The 17,266-nt window shown below is 42.9% G+C and overlaps 1 protein-coding gene and 1 long non-coding RNA gene across 2 annotated transcripts in view; both read left to right on the top strand.

Annotated features, from left to right (window-relative positions):
* The first annotated feature begins 1,042 nt into the window (after nucleotides 1–1,042).
* LOC122886826 lies at nucleotides 1,043–2,635 on the top strand. The gene is made up of 3 exons (XR_006380434.1): nucleotides 1,043–1,100; nucleotides 1,292–1,385; nucleotides 2,007–2,635. It is a non-coding gene; the product is annotated as an uncharacterized LOC122886826 (long non-coding RNA).
* Nucleotides 2,636–11,792: 9,157 nt separating this feature from the next.
* The window catches only part of LOC122887317 (cadherin-7-like), a 20,477-nt gene continuing 15,003 nt past the window's right edge, over nucleotides 11,793–17,266 (top strand). Inside the window, exons 1-2 of the mRNA XM_044220415.1 lie at nucleotides 11,793–11,954; nucleotides 12,915–13,569. Coding sequence (XP_044076350.1) covers nucleotides 13,324–13,569 — 246 coding nt within the window. The 5' untranslated portion in view covers nucleotides 11,793–11,954; nucleotides 12,915–13,323. The remainder of the gene's footprint in view (nucleotides 11,955–12,914; nucleotides 13,570–17,266) is intronic.

Below are 17,266 nucleotides of genomic sequence, written 5' to 3'. Positions count from 1 at the left end.
AGGCACTGAAGGACTTCACTTAGTGTTGTAAATAAGATATTCAGATCATTTTAGATACAGGCTAATACTCTGGAGCCAGCGCATTCATTTATAATGGTGAACAGTTTCACTGGAGCTACTAGTAGGTGTCCATTATCAGGAATTAATGGATACCTTGCAGCCAGTCAGAATCGAGTATTCACCCAGACCATGGTATAACAACAAATAAAGTCTGGTCGCTAATAATGTCTGGTAAAAAAATCATTGACTTTGGTGTAATCACCTGAACTATAATGTCTGACACAATCAGTTCAGTATAATGTTTATTTCCACAGCATTTATTTATCAGTCGTGTCAGATTCACTTCCTATTTGAAACTGAAATCATTCAGACTCTAATTAATTCCATTAGTTTCTTCTTTGAAGTTCTGCTGATCCATGTTAAACTACAAAACTCATCGCATTAAAAGAATCCCTGTAAAGGGAGGGCTGAAAGACTTTTAATGTGAAAATTCTGGAGGAAGGAACTAATTGATTAGACCTGTATTCAGGACACATGAGGGGTCAGCTGAGGCCTGAGAGACAAACTGAGAGAATAGAGGAAACCTCATGAGAGCTATCCTGAGACAAACCCTGATTCAGGGCTGTTTAAAGTCCAGATCCAGGGCTATTTAAAGTCCGGATCCAGTAGGGCTGGGTATCATTTAAAAAAATTCGATACCAGTACCAAAACCAGTACCCTTAAAGTGATACCGATACCAATAGAGTACTTCATTTGATACCCATCATGTGAATGGAAGCATTCATTATGTAAAATGCCACCACTCCCTATCCAAATGAATTTTACCCGAATACATTTTGCCAGCCCTGTGTTTTTTTGACTATATTTGTTCACATGCAGTCAAACTGTCCCATCAGAGCAGCTGAACCAGCAGTCAGCAGCTCCTGTCTGCAGTGGACCCGTGGACGGACAGACAGCTGTCTCTGGATCACTGTGAGACTGAAGGAAACTTAGAAACAGCAGGATTCTCAGGCAGGTTCTGCAGCCGCTTTCTTCTCTGGCGTCTCAGTGGATTTCTGCAGGTTTATTCTGGACGGACGTCAGAGACGACGATCTCCTCTGTAAGTCACATTGAATGATTCAATATGTGTTTCATGTCTGTGAGTTCAGATCTGATGGAGTTACGACTGAAAAGAAGGAGTTAGATTTTTGACAGTCGAACACTAAGGATGTTAAAGTACCTGAGTTGTGTGTTGATAAGCAGCCTACTTTCTAATAACTACTTTCTGTTTGTCCCCTTCACATCACACAGTATCTTTGCCGCACAGTTTGAAAGCCTCTGATCTACAGCAGCAGAGAGGAGGATGGCACATCAACACACATCAGATTCAGTCCTGCAGCGGCAGGTGAGTGTCACCTGTTACCTTTCTGTGGTCAGCAAACACAAACATCTTCATATTAAACTGCAGCTCACAGTCAGACTCAGGTCAGCAGTTCAGTAATACGCTGCGGTAGAATCAAGTCTTTCCTTCTCTGTGACTGTAGTATAGTGTTTCTTTTTGTTAATAACAGTGAACATGATAGATGGATCTGATTCATAAGCACAACAGCAGAGTTCAAATAAAGAATAAAAACAAACAGCAGCAGTTTGTTTCCAATAATTGATCAGCTGACTTTGTTTTCAGATCATTAATTAATTAAAGTGAAAGAAGTTTATCAGCCCGAAGCCTCAATCATCATCTGTCTGTAAACCGTTGTGAAATGAATTATCTCTCTCTGTAAAGGACTTCTTTTAATCAATGAAACTTCTGATTAAAGTTTTGTATGTCTATATTTTCCACCTGAAGGTTTAATGACTTTCAGCAGCTCGTTGATCAAAACTGGAATACATTGATTTCATATTTTAGAACAAACAGACAAAAACTAAAATACATCAAACATCTGAACACATGAAACAAGACTGTCACTCATTGTGTCTCTCTGTGTTTCTAACATGTCAGACCTGACATTCACTACCTGTCCACCAGGTGCTGTTAAACTTTCCCGCCTTTCCACATCACCTGATTCTGCCAACACACCTGCTCCTCATTTCATCCAATCAGCTAAACTACCCCAATTTCACCGTCTGCTATCCATACTTACAGACGGGGGACAAATGGAGAGACAAACCTGAGTAAAGAGTGGAGAAACATATCAGATGGAGATGCTTCTCACTGAATGGTTTGGTGAGGATGAAAATGATGTGAATAAAATGCTACTGTTATGGTTTATGGTTTGTAGTTGAGTATTTCCTGTTTTATTTTGTAGTGTTCTGCCTCATGTGTCTTATTTAGTTTTACTTCCTGCCTTTGTTTGCTTTTCCTGCCAGTTTTGATTGTTTGCCCTGCCCTGATTGGTTTCACCTGTCTCGTTTTCTGCCCTCACCTGAAAGTGTATTTAAGTCTGTGTGCTTCCTTTGTTCTGTGCCAGTTCACCTTCGTCAGCCTGTGTCACGTGTCCCAGCCCTTTTCCTCTTGTTTTCTTGTGTTTTTGACTTCCTACCCCGGTATTTGGACTCTCTGCCTGATTTTTATTTGGATTATGGATTATTTGCCTGTTGCCTTTGGCTGTGTTTGCCTGATTTGGACTGCCTTTTTGGATTTGATCTCTGACTGCCTCAGTAACTCTGTTTATTCACGTAAGCGTTTTGTTCTCCAATAAATCATTGAACTGCACCTGTTTTGCCTACGTGTCTGCAATTGGGTCCTATCCCTCATTTCCCCTGTGTTACCTGCTTGACAAGACTTGACAGCTATGGCCTTTACAGTCACCTGATCTCAACCCAGTTTCACACCTGTGGAAGGTTTTGGACCAAGACAACGCTCTCCACCACCATCTCCATAAGACCAGATGATATAAACGTTTAAGCTAGCAGCTAAACTTACTGGCTGACAAATAATATGTATTTTTTAACCCATTACAATATGACAGATTGTTAAACAAAAGCAATGTACGTGCACCAGTTCAAACCTTCTTATATAACATTCATTTGCTATTACTAAGATGGAAGTTATGTGTAAACACACCTGTGCACTGACTTTCTGTCCGCTCCCGCTCCGTCTGCTAACAGTGGATGTTGCCAAGCTGCCACTCTGATCGAGGCTGGCCAATAGGGACGTGTCTTACATCTTTCAGCGTAGGTCCCGCCCACGAGAGTCAGCTCAACAGCAAACAAAACTTTTGGATTTGCATTTATACATTTTTAATTACAAATTAATTAAAGTTTTGCTCTCAGACCTATTCTGTTTTGATTGTATAATAAAGACACAAAAGTAATCCCAAAAGTAGAAATGACGAAGTGGAAATGGATTTCCAGTCACTTCTGCCCGTACTTCTAATAATGATAGTAATAATAATAATAATACATTTTATTTCTATAGCACAACTGCTGCATTAAAGGCTACATAGTGTTTTACATAAAATACACAAAAAATCACAACATTTACAATAAAACACAGAAATACAATAAAATAGGAAAGTTACTTTAAAAACACAAAATAACTGTTTGGTAAAAACTCTAGACTGTATCTATCTCCTGTACCTGCCGCCTGTGTCTCAACCTGCCTGTCTCCTGTACCTGCCGCCTGTGTCTCAACCTGCCTGTCTCCTGTACTGCTGCCGCTCCTGCGTCTCAAACCTGCCTCTGCGTCTCACCTGTCTACCTGCCTGTCTCTGTATCTCCTGTCTACCTGCCTGTCTCCTGTACCTGCCGCCTGTGTCTCACCTGTCTACCTGTCTCCTGTACCTGCCGTCTGTGTCTCACATGTCTACCTGCCTGTCTCCTGTACCAACTGATTGGTGGTTACACAGCCCCAAAATTGTCAAGAGGCTACCTATACAGTAGAGAGGTGCAGGAAGTGGTACCGACCGTCGTCACCTCCCCCCACCCCTTCAAGTGGATCTACTTCTTTCCTCTGTATTTGAACTGCATGGCTGTAGTCCTCGAAATGTTACTACAACACAAAAGTGCAACTGGTTTATTGCACACGCACAGTAACTAATGCTGTACCAAGTCAGACTCAGGTGTTTGCAGCATTATTTCAGGCGGGAAATCATTCAATGAGTAACTGAAATTAGCGATAGCATTAAGCAAGATCATGGCTGTGCTCTTCCTAGAGAATGGGGGGACGGGGCCGGTCCAGATGAAAGTCGTGAGGGCCGAATTTTGTTCCCGGTCCAACCCTGCTCACTTGTCTACCTGCCTGTCTGCTGTCTCTGGAGGTGTTCTTCTTCTTACTCCGTGTCTCTCTGAGGTGAACCTCCTGCAGCTCGTCTGGTATTTGTCCGTCTGTCCTGCTGTCTGATGTAAAGGTCGAGGATCTCACTTCACACCGAGTCTTGCTGAGTTCAGTCCTCCTTCAGATTCTCGGGGCGGGGGGTAAACTCCTGTTTCTATCTGTGCGATATCATTTAAATATGGATTTATTTTGATTTTCTGACTAAAGTCTGAAAGTTGTTCTAATTGTTCAAACAGATGACAGAAAATCTGAGCTGATAAAAGAAACTCGTCTGAGTCTGGCTGCTTGGGAAACTGAAACTGCCCCGGGTTTTGCCTCACAGGCTGCATACAGGCTGGGGGGTTCTAATGAAGTATATAATACTCACCGGTAAATCCACTTTGTACTTAATATATCTGACCTGTTTTATAGTGTATTATATTTTTTGCTTAGTGCTTCTGTTCCTGTGTGCACTGACGTGACAGCGAGCAGCTGTAACAAAGAGTTTCCCCTCGGGATCAATAAAGTATTTCTGTTCTGATAATAAATTCATCACACAGTCTGTTTAAGTAAACTAACAACAGACAGTAACTGACATGTTTTTCTCCAACACAGAAACATTTGTTCTATTTTCTTCTTTTTGAAAGTATTAATTTCACATGTGGAAACATTTATAGATAAAAAATAATGTAATGTAATGTACTTTAGCATTTTTACATCAAACTGACCACTGACCAAATTACACACACACACACACACACACACACACACACACACACCTGCAGGGGGCGACTTCCTCCTCAGCTTTGACCTTTAGTGTAAAGACGAAGCTTCTGATTGGTTGTCAGCCTTCTGAGCTTTCCCTTCACATCAGAAGACTTGACTCAAGTCAGTTTTATTTATATATGTTAAGTGTCTTTGAGTACCTTGAAAAGCGCTTTATAAATACAATTTATTATTAGATGCAGTGGTTTTCAGAAAGTTTACAGTATTCTCGTCTACGGGACGAACATGGACTATAAATACTCGGCTTAATAGATCCATTGAGACTGAGACCGACCGAATATATTCTATTTTATTGTGTTATTGTATCATATATTTTGTCCCAGCTTTTAATTTGTGCAGCACTTTTGGATTTTAAGGCTTCAACAGAGTCAGATTGTCTGATGTCAGCAGGGAGGTTATTCCAGAGAAAAGGGGCTCGATAGGAAAAGGCCTGCAGCCAGCTGACTGCTGTTTAACGCTGGGAGAGCACGGGATGGGACATCAGGTTTAATGAGATCAGAGAGAAAAGAAGGACGAACCCATTTACAATTTTATAAGTCAACTGAATCTAGAAGGGTAGAAAAGGCTGAATTTAAGTCACTCATACAGTTTTCAACAGGCTCTGTTGCTGTTGTGAAAGGAGCCAGGACTGCAGGCAATTGTCCACTGAGTGCAGCTAACATTGCCGGGCAAATGTGGCGAGCGGTAAAAACATCGGCGCCAACATTATCTGTTGTTGAATCTGTTCTCTGTCTTTCTCGTGATCAAAGTCTCAGAGTAGAAAACATTCAGGAATTAGCTTCTCATGTTCAGCCAGCACTGACATCGCTTTCTCTGGTTCAAAAGACAAACGTCTCAGATCAGCTGTCACTAATTAATGTTAATTCAGAACAAAAGGAAACTGTAGATCATGAAAAATCAGATTTAGAGTCAGATTTATTATCTACATCTGTTATTTCAGTGTGTCTGATACATATTTAATCAACATTTAGGTAATATAAGTATCTGATCAGACTCTGTATCAGCAGATAATCAGTATTTCAGGTCAGATCAAGCCGCCCCTAACAATGACCACATGCACCCAAAATGTATGACCAGACCATCAACTACAGCTTCGCTTTTATTTTAATCAGTCAAGTGAAGCGTATTTTTACGCTTCAAGTCTATTTTCTTCTGTTTTACATGAATAACTACAGTGATTGTGTGTTGGGCAAAAACAGAGGTGACCTACACACCTACACGCACTGTACCTGAAGGCATCCTGTGTGACACAGATGGAGGACTGAAGCTGCTGCTCATGCTACGCCTTCTTTGTAGACACAGTGTAACTCTACACAAGTGCGTATAAACACTTTATTCAGTCTGTAAATTCTCTGATTCTCCGCAGGCTTTAATATCTAAGTTATTTAATGCTGAGATGTTACATCCTCCATGTTTTTTCTGTATCATCACAGCAATTCACAGTATATTTCCTTCTTCCTGATGACCTTTGACCTCTGTGTTTCGGACATTGAAAAACTCTTTAATCAGATTCTTATTTCGTTTCATTTACATGAATCCATTTTTACTCCAATATGTTCTCTGTGGGTTTAATTTTGGATCTGATTATTAATGTGGAGGACAGCAGCCTGTCAGACGAGCTGAGGGGCACAGAGTCAACAGCACTCACTTTCACATTAGATCAAAGTCATGAGGAGACAGGACAGTCCTGCAGTAAACACAAACCTACCGACTGATCAAACATGAACAAACTTCAGTCGTATCAAAACGGTCTTAAGTCAGAAACTGGAAACATCAGAGAAAAGATCAATTATCTATTCTATGAACCAATATATCAATCAGTCAATACATCAATCAACCAATACATCAGTCAGTCAACCAATACATCAATCAACATCAATCAACCAATTCATAAATCAGTCGATACATCAATCAACCAATACGTCAATCAGTCAATACATCAATCAACCAATACATCAATCAACCAATACATCAATCAACCAATTCATGAATCATTTCGTCGTCTTACAGAGAAGTGACAGATGTTAGATGACAGTATTTATGTGCTGGCAGGTTTCTGTTCAGTTCAGTTTTATTTATACAGCACCAATTCATAACAGAAGTTATCTCATTGCACTTTTCCTATAGAGCAGGTCCAGACCGAACTCTTTATAATATTATTCACAGAGACCCAACAAATCCCACCATGAGCAAGCACTTGGCCACAGTGGCAAGGAAAAACTTCCTTTAAGAGGCAGAAACCTCGAGCAGAACCGGACTCAGGGGGGCGGCCATCAGAGAGAGAGAGAGAAGCTGCACCAAAGATGAGCTCCTGAATACATCTCAAAGTGAAGAAGCTAATAGAAGAGGTACCTTATGAAGACAAGAAGAAAAATTAAAGGATCCTTGTTAATATATTCATGTATCTGGTAAACTGTACATAGTTCAGTTTTTTGCCAGTGTTTGTAGGCTAGAAAAGCTAGTAACTTGTTAGCCTAGCTCCCCTTGTAAACAAGTCATCGCCATGGAAACCGATCAGCTGGCAGCACAGCTCTCAGAGCAGAGAGCGAGGAGACTCAGTACCCTGCTAAATGTAAAAGTGCAACAGCTAGGGAGAAACACGAGAAGACACTCCGTGAAAACCCAGAGGTCCTCTTCACTGACTACACCCAACAAAAAGAAGAGAGGAAGAAGAACAACCTCATATTCTTCACTGATTCCATCTACATCTGGAAAGATATGTATCCAGCGAGGGCATCGGCTCAGGAGGCAGATTAAAGATCTGTGAAGATGAACACCTCGACAAGGATGACCCATCTCTGCTCCTCCCACACCTGCCAGCTCCACCAACCAGCTGAAGGAGAGTATGCTCAGCTCAGCTGGACTTTGCTGAATTCAAAGAGCTGACCCAAGCCAGACTGTCTGACCACCCAGACAACACTCTGCAGCAGCTTAAAGAGGAGCTCCAGCAGCTAAAGAGAGACAACCAGGACTTGGCATCTGCCCTCAGAGGAAGTCTAGAGGCGCTCCAACAGGAGAACAGTGTGCTCAGTTAGCCAAAGTGAAGGAGGATGCTGAGAATAGAGAAAAGAGCTTCACCAGGCAAGTCCAACACCTGACAGACCAACTCTCATCAGTGCCCACACTGACAAGTACAGAGACAAAGACTCTCCCTGCCAGTGTCCCAAACCCCCTTTGCTCTGCACTCAGCCCAACAACACCCTGGCACCTGCTGATACATCCACACAGCCTGCAGCCAGCTCTGCCCATCCCAGCTTCCCTCCACTCAGCCTGAAGAGGAAGCCCCACATGTGGTCCTGCTGGCTGACTCTAATGGGAAATTCCTTGACACAAACAAGCTTTTCCTGGTAAGAAAGTGTTATCTAAACACTGCAGCACCACAGGTCAGGCAATGAAGCTTTTGAAAAAGGAGACCCTCAAGAGCCCTCAGTGCCTGGTGATCCACACAGGAACAAATGACCTACACAGCCTCCGTAAAGACAGGCGGAGCAGGCCAGGGAGTTCCCTGACAGGTCTGGTTCTGCTCCAGGTTTCTGCCTCTTAAAGGAAGTTTTTCCTTGCCACTGTAGCAAAATGCTTGCTCATGGTGGGATTTGTTGGGTCTCTGTAATTAATATTATAAAGAGTTCGGTCTAGACCTGCTCTATAGGAAAAGTGCAATGAGATAATGTCTGTTATGAATTGGTGCTATATAAATAAAATTTAATTGAATTGAATGTGTTTGGTCAGTCTCTCCTGTTTACCACACCAACCATCACCCGTTGGAACAACCTTGACTCTGAAATAAACCAAAGTGGCAGGGAGGTAGTGCAACTCTGTCGGGCCTTAGGCCTGTACATAGTTAACGGGAGGTTCAGAGGGGACTCTTACTCCTCAGCTCCTGGGTCGAGTGTAGTAGACCATGCAGTCACTGACATGGACCCTCCACTATCATCTTTCACTGTCAGACAGCAACCCCCCCCTTTCAGACCACAACCAAATAAATGTGTTCTTTAAACTCTCAGGTCAAAGGAGTGACACGAACAGGGAACCCAGGAAGCTGTATAAATTAAACCCTACTTACAGATGGGCCCCAGACAGTGGAGACAAATTCATCGTGGCCTTGAACTCACCTGATCTGATGAATGACATATCATCAGATCAGTATATATATCATACCAAAATCAATATGTCCCTACCAGAGATGGTGTAAAAAGGCTATTGATGATATGAATATGAAATTTCATAAGGCAGCTGTTAAAGCTAACCTTATAAAACAAAAACGGATGCCTATTAAAAAGCAAAACTCTGACAAATGGTTTGATCAAGAATGCGAGACCATCAGAAAAGACCTGTGCATCAGGTACAATGACATTTTAAACAAATATAAACTTCAATTTCAATTCAATTAAATTCATTTATATAGTGTCAATTTATAATATAAGTAATCTCACTGCATATTTCCTATAGAGCAGGTCTAGACTGTACTCGGGCAGAACCAGAATCAGGGAGTTCCAACATGGCCGTGAACGCACTAAAAGAAAAAGCTCAAAGAGCTCTAAATACAATTAAGAGAAATTTTTCATTAAAATGTGGCTTAAAATATGTGATAGTGTCATCCGGCCCACTGCGCTGTCTGGTGGAGAGTCTGGGGTCCACTCACCAGAGCTTTACCCGCCGGGACAAACGTCCAGCAGAGTCTCGACATGCAGGACTCTGCAGATACATTTCACACAGAAAAACACCAACATGTGGAGCAGAATCAGGCAGAGACCCGCTGATACTTAACATTCAACAGAGAGCGCTCACATGTTTTAATCACCTTAAATCCCCCGAGACCCCCTCCATCCCAAAGCCCTCCAGACCCAGGAGCTGAACCCAGAACAGAGTCCCCTATGTCAGCTGGTGCTGAGACTACCTGCCCCCCCTCAGACACTCGGACCAGTCTCACAGCAGCACTGCTTTCCAAACACCAATCAGAGGAAACCAAACTACAACACGACGTACAGAAACCTGAATCTGGACACTGGACAGAAACTAAAAGCCAAAAAAAATGTTGCAATGTTTAGTTTTCACTTTTTGTATTTGTATTTTAACTGCAAGTCTACAATTTATTATTATTATTATCATTATTATTGATTATTATTATCCTATCTTACTTATCTGTAAGTATTTTAATGTCATAATTCTTATAATGTTCTGTTTGTGTGTTTTTATTTTACTCATGCTTTCGCAATGTTAACATCTGTTTCCCATGCCAGTATAACAATAATAATCATGTTATGGTAGTGGTAATATTAATATTAATAAAACAATAATAGTAATAATAATGATAGGAATAATAATAATAATAATAGTAATAAGACTGATAATAATAATTGTATTGTGATTAATAGGTTTGAGTCGAAGATGGCTGCTGCTCCACCTCCTCGGCCGGTGCCTCGAGGAACGAGAGCATTAACATGACGGGGCGGAGTGGATTCATTTAGGCTAACGTGTTCTTCATGACCCAGCCAGGTTTCAGTCATTATGATACTCTGATATTAAATCGTTCAGCAGTACAGCTTTAGATGACAGAGATCTGATGTTTCGGAGTCCACATTTAATTCTCCTGTTTTGTTGTGCTGTTTCAGTGTAGTTAATTAGGTTTTTATGTATTTATGCTAACTTTTGATTTTATTAATTTAAGTGGTCGGGTGCAGAAACCGTCAGTGAGGAGTTTTGGATGGCTCTACTGTATTTAAATTATCATCAGGAAATAAAAAGACCAATGAAAATAAACCTTTCATCTAGTTCTGGGGCAGCTGTGGCTTAGTGGTAGAGCGGGTCGTCCACCATTAGGAAGGTCAAGAGTGTCCAAGTGTCCTCGGGCAAGACACTGAACCCGAATTGTGCCTTCGGTGTGAGAGTGAATGAGTTAGTTTCTTCGGACTGATGAGCAGTTGGCACCTGCCATCAGTGTGTGAATGTGTGTGAATGGGATGAATGAGATATGTAGTGTGACGCGCTTCGAGTGGTCGGAAGACTCGAAAGGCGCTTTACAAGTACAGTCCATTTACCGTTTACCATTCTGGCTGGTTTCCACACAGGTGTCTCCGCTTCCTCTGCAGTTGTGAGACTCACACCTTGAACCTGGAGAGGATGCAGGTCTCAGGTTGCGTCTCAGGTCCTGTGGGGATTTTATATATATATAATATAAAATCTCTCATTGTTGCTCCATGCGTTATTCACGAGGAGGCGTGGCCACAGCAGACCTGGGATCAGCAGCCCACCACCCTCTTTTTCATTCTCATTTGAGAAGAAAAGAACAAAATGTTCAGTGAGCACAATATCTATAAAAACAATAGCAACGGTATTTGAATGTAACAACCTAAAAGTTGAGACTTTTCTCCCTAATTGCATTTTAGTAAGAGTTAAATGTAACTAAACTTCATTCAGTACTGGTCTTGTCCTCCTGGTCCTCCAGCCAGAGAGCCTTAAGATCTGAGATGCAGTGAATGGTTGGACCCCAGCAAACCTAGCTGTTGCTTATTTATTCCTTTTTGATACATTTCAAATTGTTATATAAAACTGTAGTTTTTAATGTCGTGAAAGGCAAATCAATCTGCTATGGTAAAGAAAACAGATGGACACAGAACCACTGATGTCGAAGAAGCGCAGCCCTGAAGAGGCTGTAGCAGCATTAATAATACTGATGTTTCATGTGACACCACCCTGCGCTGCTGGAGGAGGAGCTGAATACCCCCTCCTCTCAGAGTGAATGGGGTCTTTGTAACAGACGGACGAGCGACAGCAGGACACTAACAGGGAGGAGAGTCTGGCTGGACGTCTCTCGCTCAAAGCTGCTGCTGGACTTCATCTTCCTTCAACCAATAATCAGTCTGAGCTCATTACTGATCAATAATCAGGGAACCCGCAGATCAAACAGAGGACGCACAGATCAGCAACTGGACGGTAAGACTGTTGTTTTTATCATCAGCTGTGAATATTCAAACTGATTTTAGCTCACAGTGCAGTTCAGTAGTGTTTGAGTGCAGAATGTGAGGAAACTAACAGCTGAATGTGTTTTTCTCTTCAGTTTGTTCTGATGTGATTCACATGTTTTACCGGTTTACTGAAGCGGCTTTAACAGCGTTTATCCTGGAGCTTTATAATCAGATTAACATGTTTGTCCCACAGTGAACAAGTATTTAAAATACTGATGGAAAACAAATTAAATGTTACACTGTGCGACACTGAAGGTAAAATGATTAGTCACATTTTAATATTAAAGCAAACAAACAAGAAACTAGTATGTTAGTGGATGTTCTTCATCAATAGAACTGCTCAGTGCTGGCTTGTATTGTTTTATATTATGTTTATTTAATTTCAGAATAAAAAAGAAAACGTAACAGAGCATAATTCTGACCATTTAAAACACAGAGAAAGGTTTATACAGTAACAGCAGACAAAAACACAACACACTACTTTAAAGAGAAACTTCACTCATCTGTTCAAACCTGTCAGAGAAGTAAATTCAATAAGTTTTAGATTACATCATATTAACACGTGGTTTCTAGTCTTTGCTCCACTGAGTCGTGTCTCTGTCCAGAAACACATTGTCTATGTAAACATTTAAACACCAGGGTCCCTAAAACTAACCCCTGTGGAACTCTGGATTTAATGTTAATTAGAGATTATATTATATTATGTTATATTATATTATGTTATATTATATTATGTTATATTATATTATGTTATATTAAATTATGTTATATTATATTATGTTGTGTTGTGTTGTGTTGTGTTGTGTTGTCCATGCGCAGCCTGAGAGGACGGTCGACCTGTCAGACTGACCTCTGGGCTGAAAACACATCACAGTTTTTTTAACAGTAAAATCTTCTTCTGATTTTTTCTCTCCTGTTTCTCTCAAAGGAGTCTCCTCCTCTTTTATCATCACCTCCTTCATCATCACCTCCTTCATCACCATCATCACTTCCTCCATCATCACTTCCTCCATCATCACCTCCTCCATCATCACCTCCTTCATCATCATCACAATCACCTCCTTCAACATCACCTCCTCCTGCTTGTCCTGGATCTGGACAGTCTCTTGTGATTATTTGGTGGAAGAAATTTTCCTTCCTCTGGTCGGACAGTTTGGACGTCTCCTTATTGGACAGTTTGGACGTCTCCTTATTGGACAGTTTGACGTCTCCTTGTCAGACAGTTTGGACATTTCTTTGTCGGACAGTTTGGACAGTTTGGACGTCTCCTTGTCAGACAGTTTGGACATTTCTTTGTTGGACAGTTTGACATCTTGTTCGTGTCTGTCTCCTCAAAGATGAACTGTCTCTGTGGTCTGAGCATGCTCAGTGTGTTCATCCTGTCGCTGAGGGAGGAGCCAGGCTGTGAGGCAATGACCTTGAACTCCGTCCTCCTTCGTCAGGTGTCAGGCAGACGAGGAAGAGGAGGTGGTGGAAGTGATGGAGGAGGAGGATGTCACCAGAGGAGGAAGAGGAGCTGGGTGTGGAACCAGTTCTTCGTCCTGGAGGAGTACACCGAAGACGAGCCGCTGTATGTTGGGAAGGTACGAACACATCAGAGACATTGATCTTAAAGTTAGAGTTCAGCACTTTTACATATAAATGAACGTCTGTTACGTTCGAGCCCTTGTTACCAAACGAGTTCACACAGTGCTGATTAACCCTGTCACCGCCAGGTAAATCTCTGTATTTCGTAGTCTAGTTTTTAAATCTGGTGTCTGTGGTGACATTCCCGCGCTGGCGCACCGGTAATGATGCGTTTTACACCAACCAGCAATGATTGGTTTGCCAGAGGGGCAGCGTGGAGCAAGCCAGAGCCATGTAGAGAGCTCCGCGATCCACCATTACTGTATTTAGTTTATTATGATTGTGTAGTTTGTGTTAACGTAGTTGTATGTGGTCGAGCCAATAAAGCCACTTGAATTGAAATTGAACGGAGTTGACGCAACTCTCTCTCTACACGGCTCTGGAGCGACCGCAGCGACGCAATGGCCTGCAGCAGCTGGGAGCAAAACCTAAGAAGCTCCAAGAAAAGCTTCTGACGCTGCAGATAAAACAGAAACAGAGTTCAGAGGAAGGATTACTGTCAAAACAAGAAAGCGATGGACGGCGAGGACAAACACGGATAACGACCGGTGTAGCTTTAGCTTTTCCTTGTTGGAGAGCTGAGAGCTGGACTGAGGGCAGACACAGACGTCCCGTTACTGCTCTCGGACAGGCTGGTAAAATATCCGGAGTAGGCGATGTAGCTGTTACATTTACTCTACCTAATAATGGATTACTGTCTTGGACCTGTGGAAACTTCTGAACTATTTCTGAACACGAGCCTGGAGCTCACTGCAGGCAAACATCATCAGCAGGCGACGACAGTGTTGGTGTAGTTACTCTCATTGCCAGAAGGGGGAGACAGACATTCTGCACTGCAGCTTTAACAACAGATTAATCCACCGTTAATAATAACAATAATAATAATAATAATAATAATGATAATAATGATAATAATGCTCAGAACTGAAAGTCAGTCCTGGTTCTGACTTCAGACTTTGAGAACAAGTTGTTCGGGTGATGTTTAATTCAGAATAAAAAAAATAATCTTCTATTAAATCAGTTTCTATAGAGCAAAAAGGAAAGAGTCTGTCAATCAATCAATAATCAATCAATATATAAGATAATCTGAGTGAAACAGCTCCACCTGCTGGACACTTTGAATCACTACATTTCTTCACTTTCAAAAACAAACTGGTGTTGAGAATATTTTCTCCAAATTAGTTTTTTGTCTCTCTCTGTCTGTCTGTCAGAAACAAAACACTACATGCTGATCTATAACAGAGTTCTTTGATGGAAATTTTAACAAAAAGTTTGTGCTGGTCTCCAGTCTGTGCCGCTGATCTCCAGTCTGTGCCGCTGATCTCCAGTCTGTGTTGCTGGTCTCCAGTCTGTGTTGCTGGTCTCCAGTATGTGTTGCTGGTCTCCAGTCTGTGCCGCGGGTCTCCAGTCTGTGTTGCTGGTCTCCAGTATGTGTTGCTGGTCTCCAGTCTGTGTTGCTGGTCTCCAGTATGTGTTGCTGGTCTCCAGTCTGTGCCGCGGGTCTCCAGTCTGTGTTGCTGGTCTCCAGTCTGTGTTGCTGGTCTCCAGTATGTGTTGCTGGTCTCCAGTCTGTGCCGCGGGTCTCCAGTCTGTGTTGCTGGTCTCCAGTATGTGCTCCTGGCCAGATCAGTTTGACTGATCTTGACAGGGTTCATGTTCAGTCCAGGTAGTTTCTATCTGTCAGACCTTTAAGAAAAGTTCTGCTGGTGTGTGTTTGGTTGAATAAACAGATTATAAAGTAAGTTTGTGCTTCTCTTTGGTGGTATTTGTTTGTAGTTAGTTTATGTTAATGTTTGTGAATGGTAGTCCATCCATCCATTTTCTGCTGCTCATCCTAGAGGACCCCAAGGTTTTCCTAGGCCTGATGGGATATATGATCCCTCCATGCTGAACCACCTCAGCTGACTTCTTTCAACATGAAGGAGCAGTGGTTCTCCTCTGAGCTCCTCCTGGTCTCTAAGGGAAGCCAGTTTCTGTCAAACAAAAACTTGTCTGGGAGGACTTCAGGGAAGTCATGAGAAGGACTTTCAGCTGGCCTCAAAGAGGATCTGACAAACCATCGTACGACTCAGGGGGGAGAGGCAGGACTTAGTCCAAACTGTTTTACAGCAGAGAACTGCTGATCTGGACGGTCAGATGGTGGAGGAAACACTTTGAGAAACTCCTGAACCTGACCAAGATGCTGAAAGCTTGGGACATTGTTGGGCTGTCTTGGTTGACTCTTCAGTGTCTCAAGGAGGCCGGGGACAGTTCCTGTGGACTGGCAGGCCAGGGTTGTGGTGCACATTTTAAAAAAGGGGGGACCAGAGAGTGAGCTCCAACTATCAGGGTGTCACACTGCTCAGCTTCTGTCAGGCTGCTGAAAGGAGACTCTGGCTGATTGTTGACCCTCAGATTCAGGAGGACTGATGTGGATTCTGTCCTGGTCCTCAGTGGACCAGCTCTTTTCTGTTGCAAGGATCCTAGAGGGGTCATGGGAATTTGTCCATCCAGTCTCCATGTGTTTTGTGGACATGGAGAAGACTTACGGCCATGTCCCCCGGGGTATCTTCTTGTTTGTCCTTGCCTAACTAGAGTGAGAGCTGTGTCTGTGTTCTCAGCAGGAAGTCAAACGTGTTCTCAGTGTTACTGATTCTGAAGCAGCAGGAAGAGAGTCAGCTCCTCCCAGTCTCAGCTCCCAGTCTCAGCTCCCAGTCTCAGCTCCCAGTCTCAGCTCCCAGTCTCAGCTCCCAGTTTCAGCTCCCAGTCTCAGCTCCCAGTTTCAGCTCCCAGTCTCAGCTCCCAGTCTCAGCTGCCAGTCTCAGCTGCCAGTCTCAGCTCCCAGTCTCAGCTCCCAGTCTCAGCTCCCAGTCTCAGCTCCCAGTCTCAGCTCCCAGTTTCAGCTCCCAGTCTGAGCTCCCAGTCTGAGCTCCCAGTCTTAGCTCCCAGTCTCAGCTCCCAGTTTCAGCTCCCAGTCTCAGCTCCCAGTCTCAGCTGCCAGTCTCAGCTGCCAGTCCAGCTCCCAGTCTCAGCTCCCAGTCTCAGCTCCCAGTCTCAGCTCCCAGTCTCAGCTCCCAGTCTCAGCTCCCAGTCTGAGCTCCCAGTCTCAGCTCCCAGTCTCAGCTCCCAGTTCTCTGCTGGAAAACAGTCGATTGTTGGCTTCAGGTTGGAGCGAGCCACTGCCCCAAGTGAAGGAGTTCAAGTATCTCAGGGTCTTGTTCACCAGTGAGGGTCAGATGCAGCTGAGATCAACAGGAGGACTGATGTATCATCAGCATTAATGTGGACTCTGTATCAGACTGTGATGGTTTAGAGGGACCTGATCCTGATGGCGAATCTCTGGATTCACCAGTCGATCTACGTTCCAACCCACAGATGTGGCCACAAGCTTTAATGACTGAAAGAATCCTGATCATGGATCTTTAAATGGCAGTACAGTTATGTAGTAAATACGTGTTTTTATGTTTGTATGTATTTGCATATGTTAGTCACAATATGTCTGCCTATAGACGAATCCTCTGATTTCTGTCGTCTCTCTGAAGCCTCCATCCCTGCGGTGTCAGAGTCTGTGAATGTGGAAGTTCTTCAGTCTGTAACCACTCGTCTGGAAGTCATTATGACTCGGACTTTGCGAAACACTAACTAGCTTCTGTCCGACCTCCACAGTCTGGAGCT

The sequence above is a fragment of the Siniperca chuatsi genome, linkage group LG13 (assembly GCF_020085105.1).
Source record: "Siniperca chuatsi isolate FFG_IHB_CAS linkage group LG13, ASM2008510v1, whole genome shotgun sequence".
Lineage (NCBI taxonomy): Eukaryota > Metazoa > Chordata > Actinopteri > Centrarchiformes > Sinipercidae > Siniperca > Siniperca chuatsi.
This window is presented reverse-complemented; position numbering and strand designations above follow the sequence as displayed.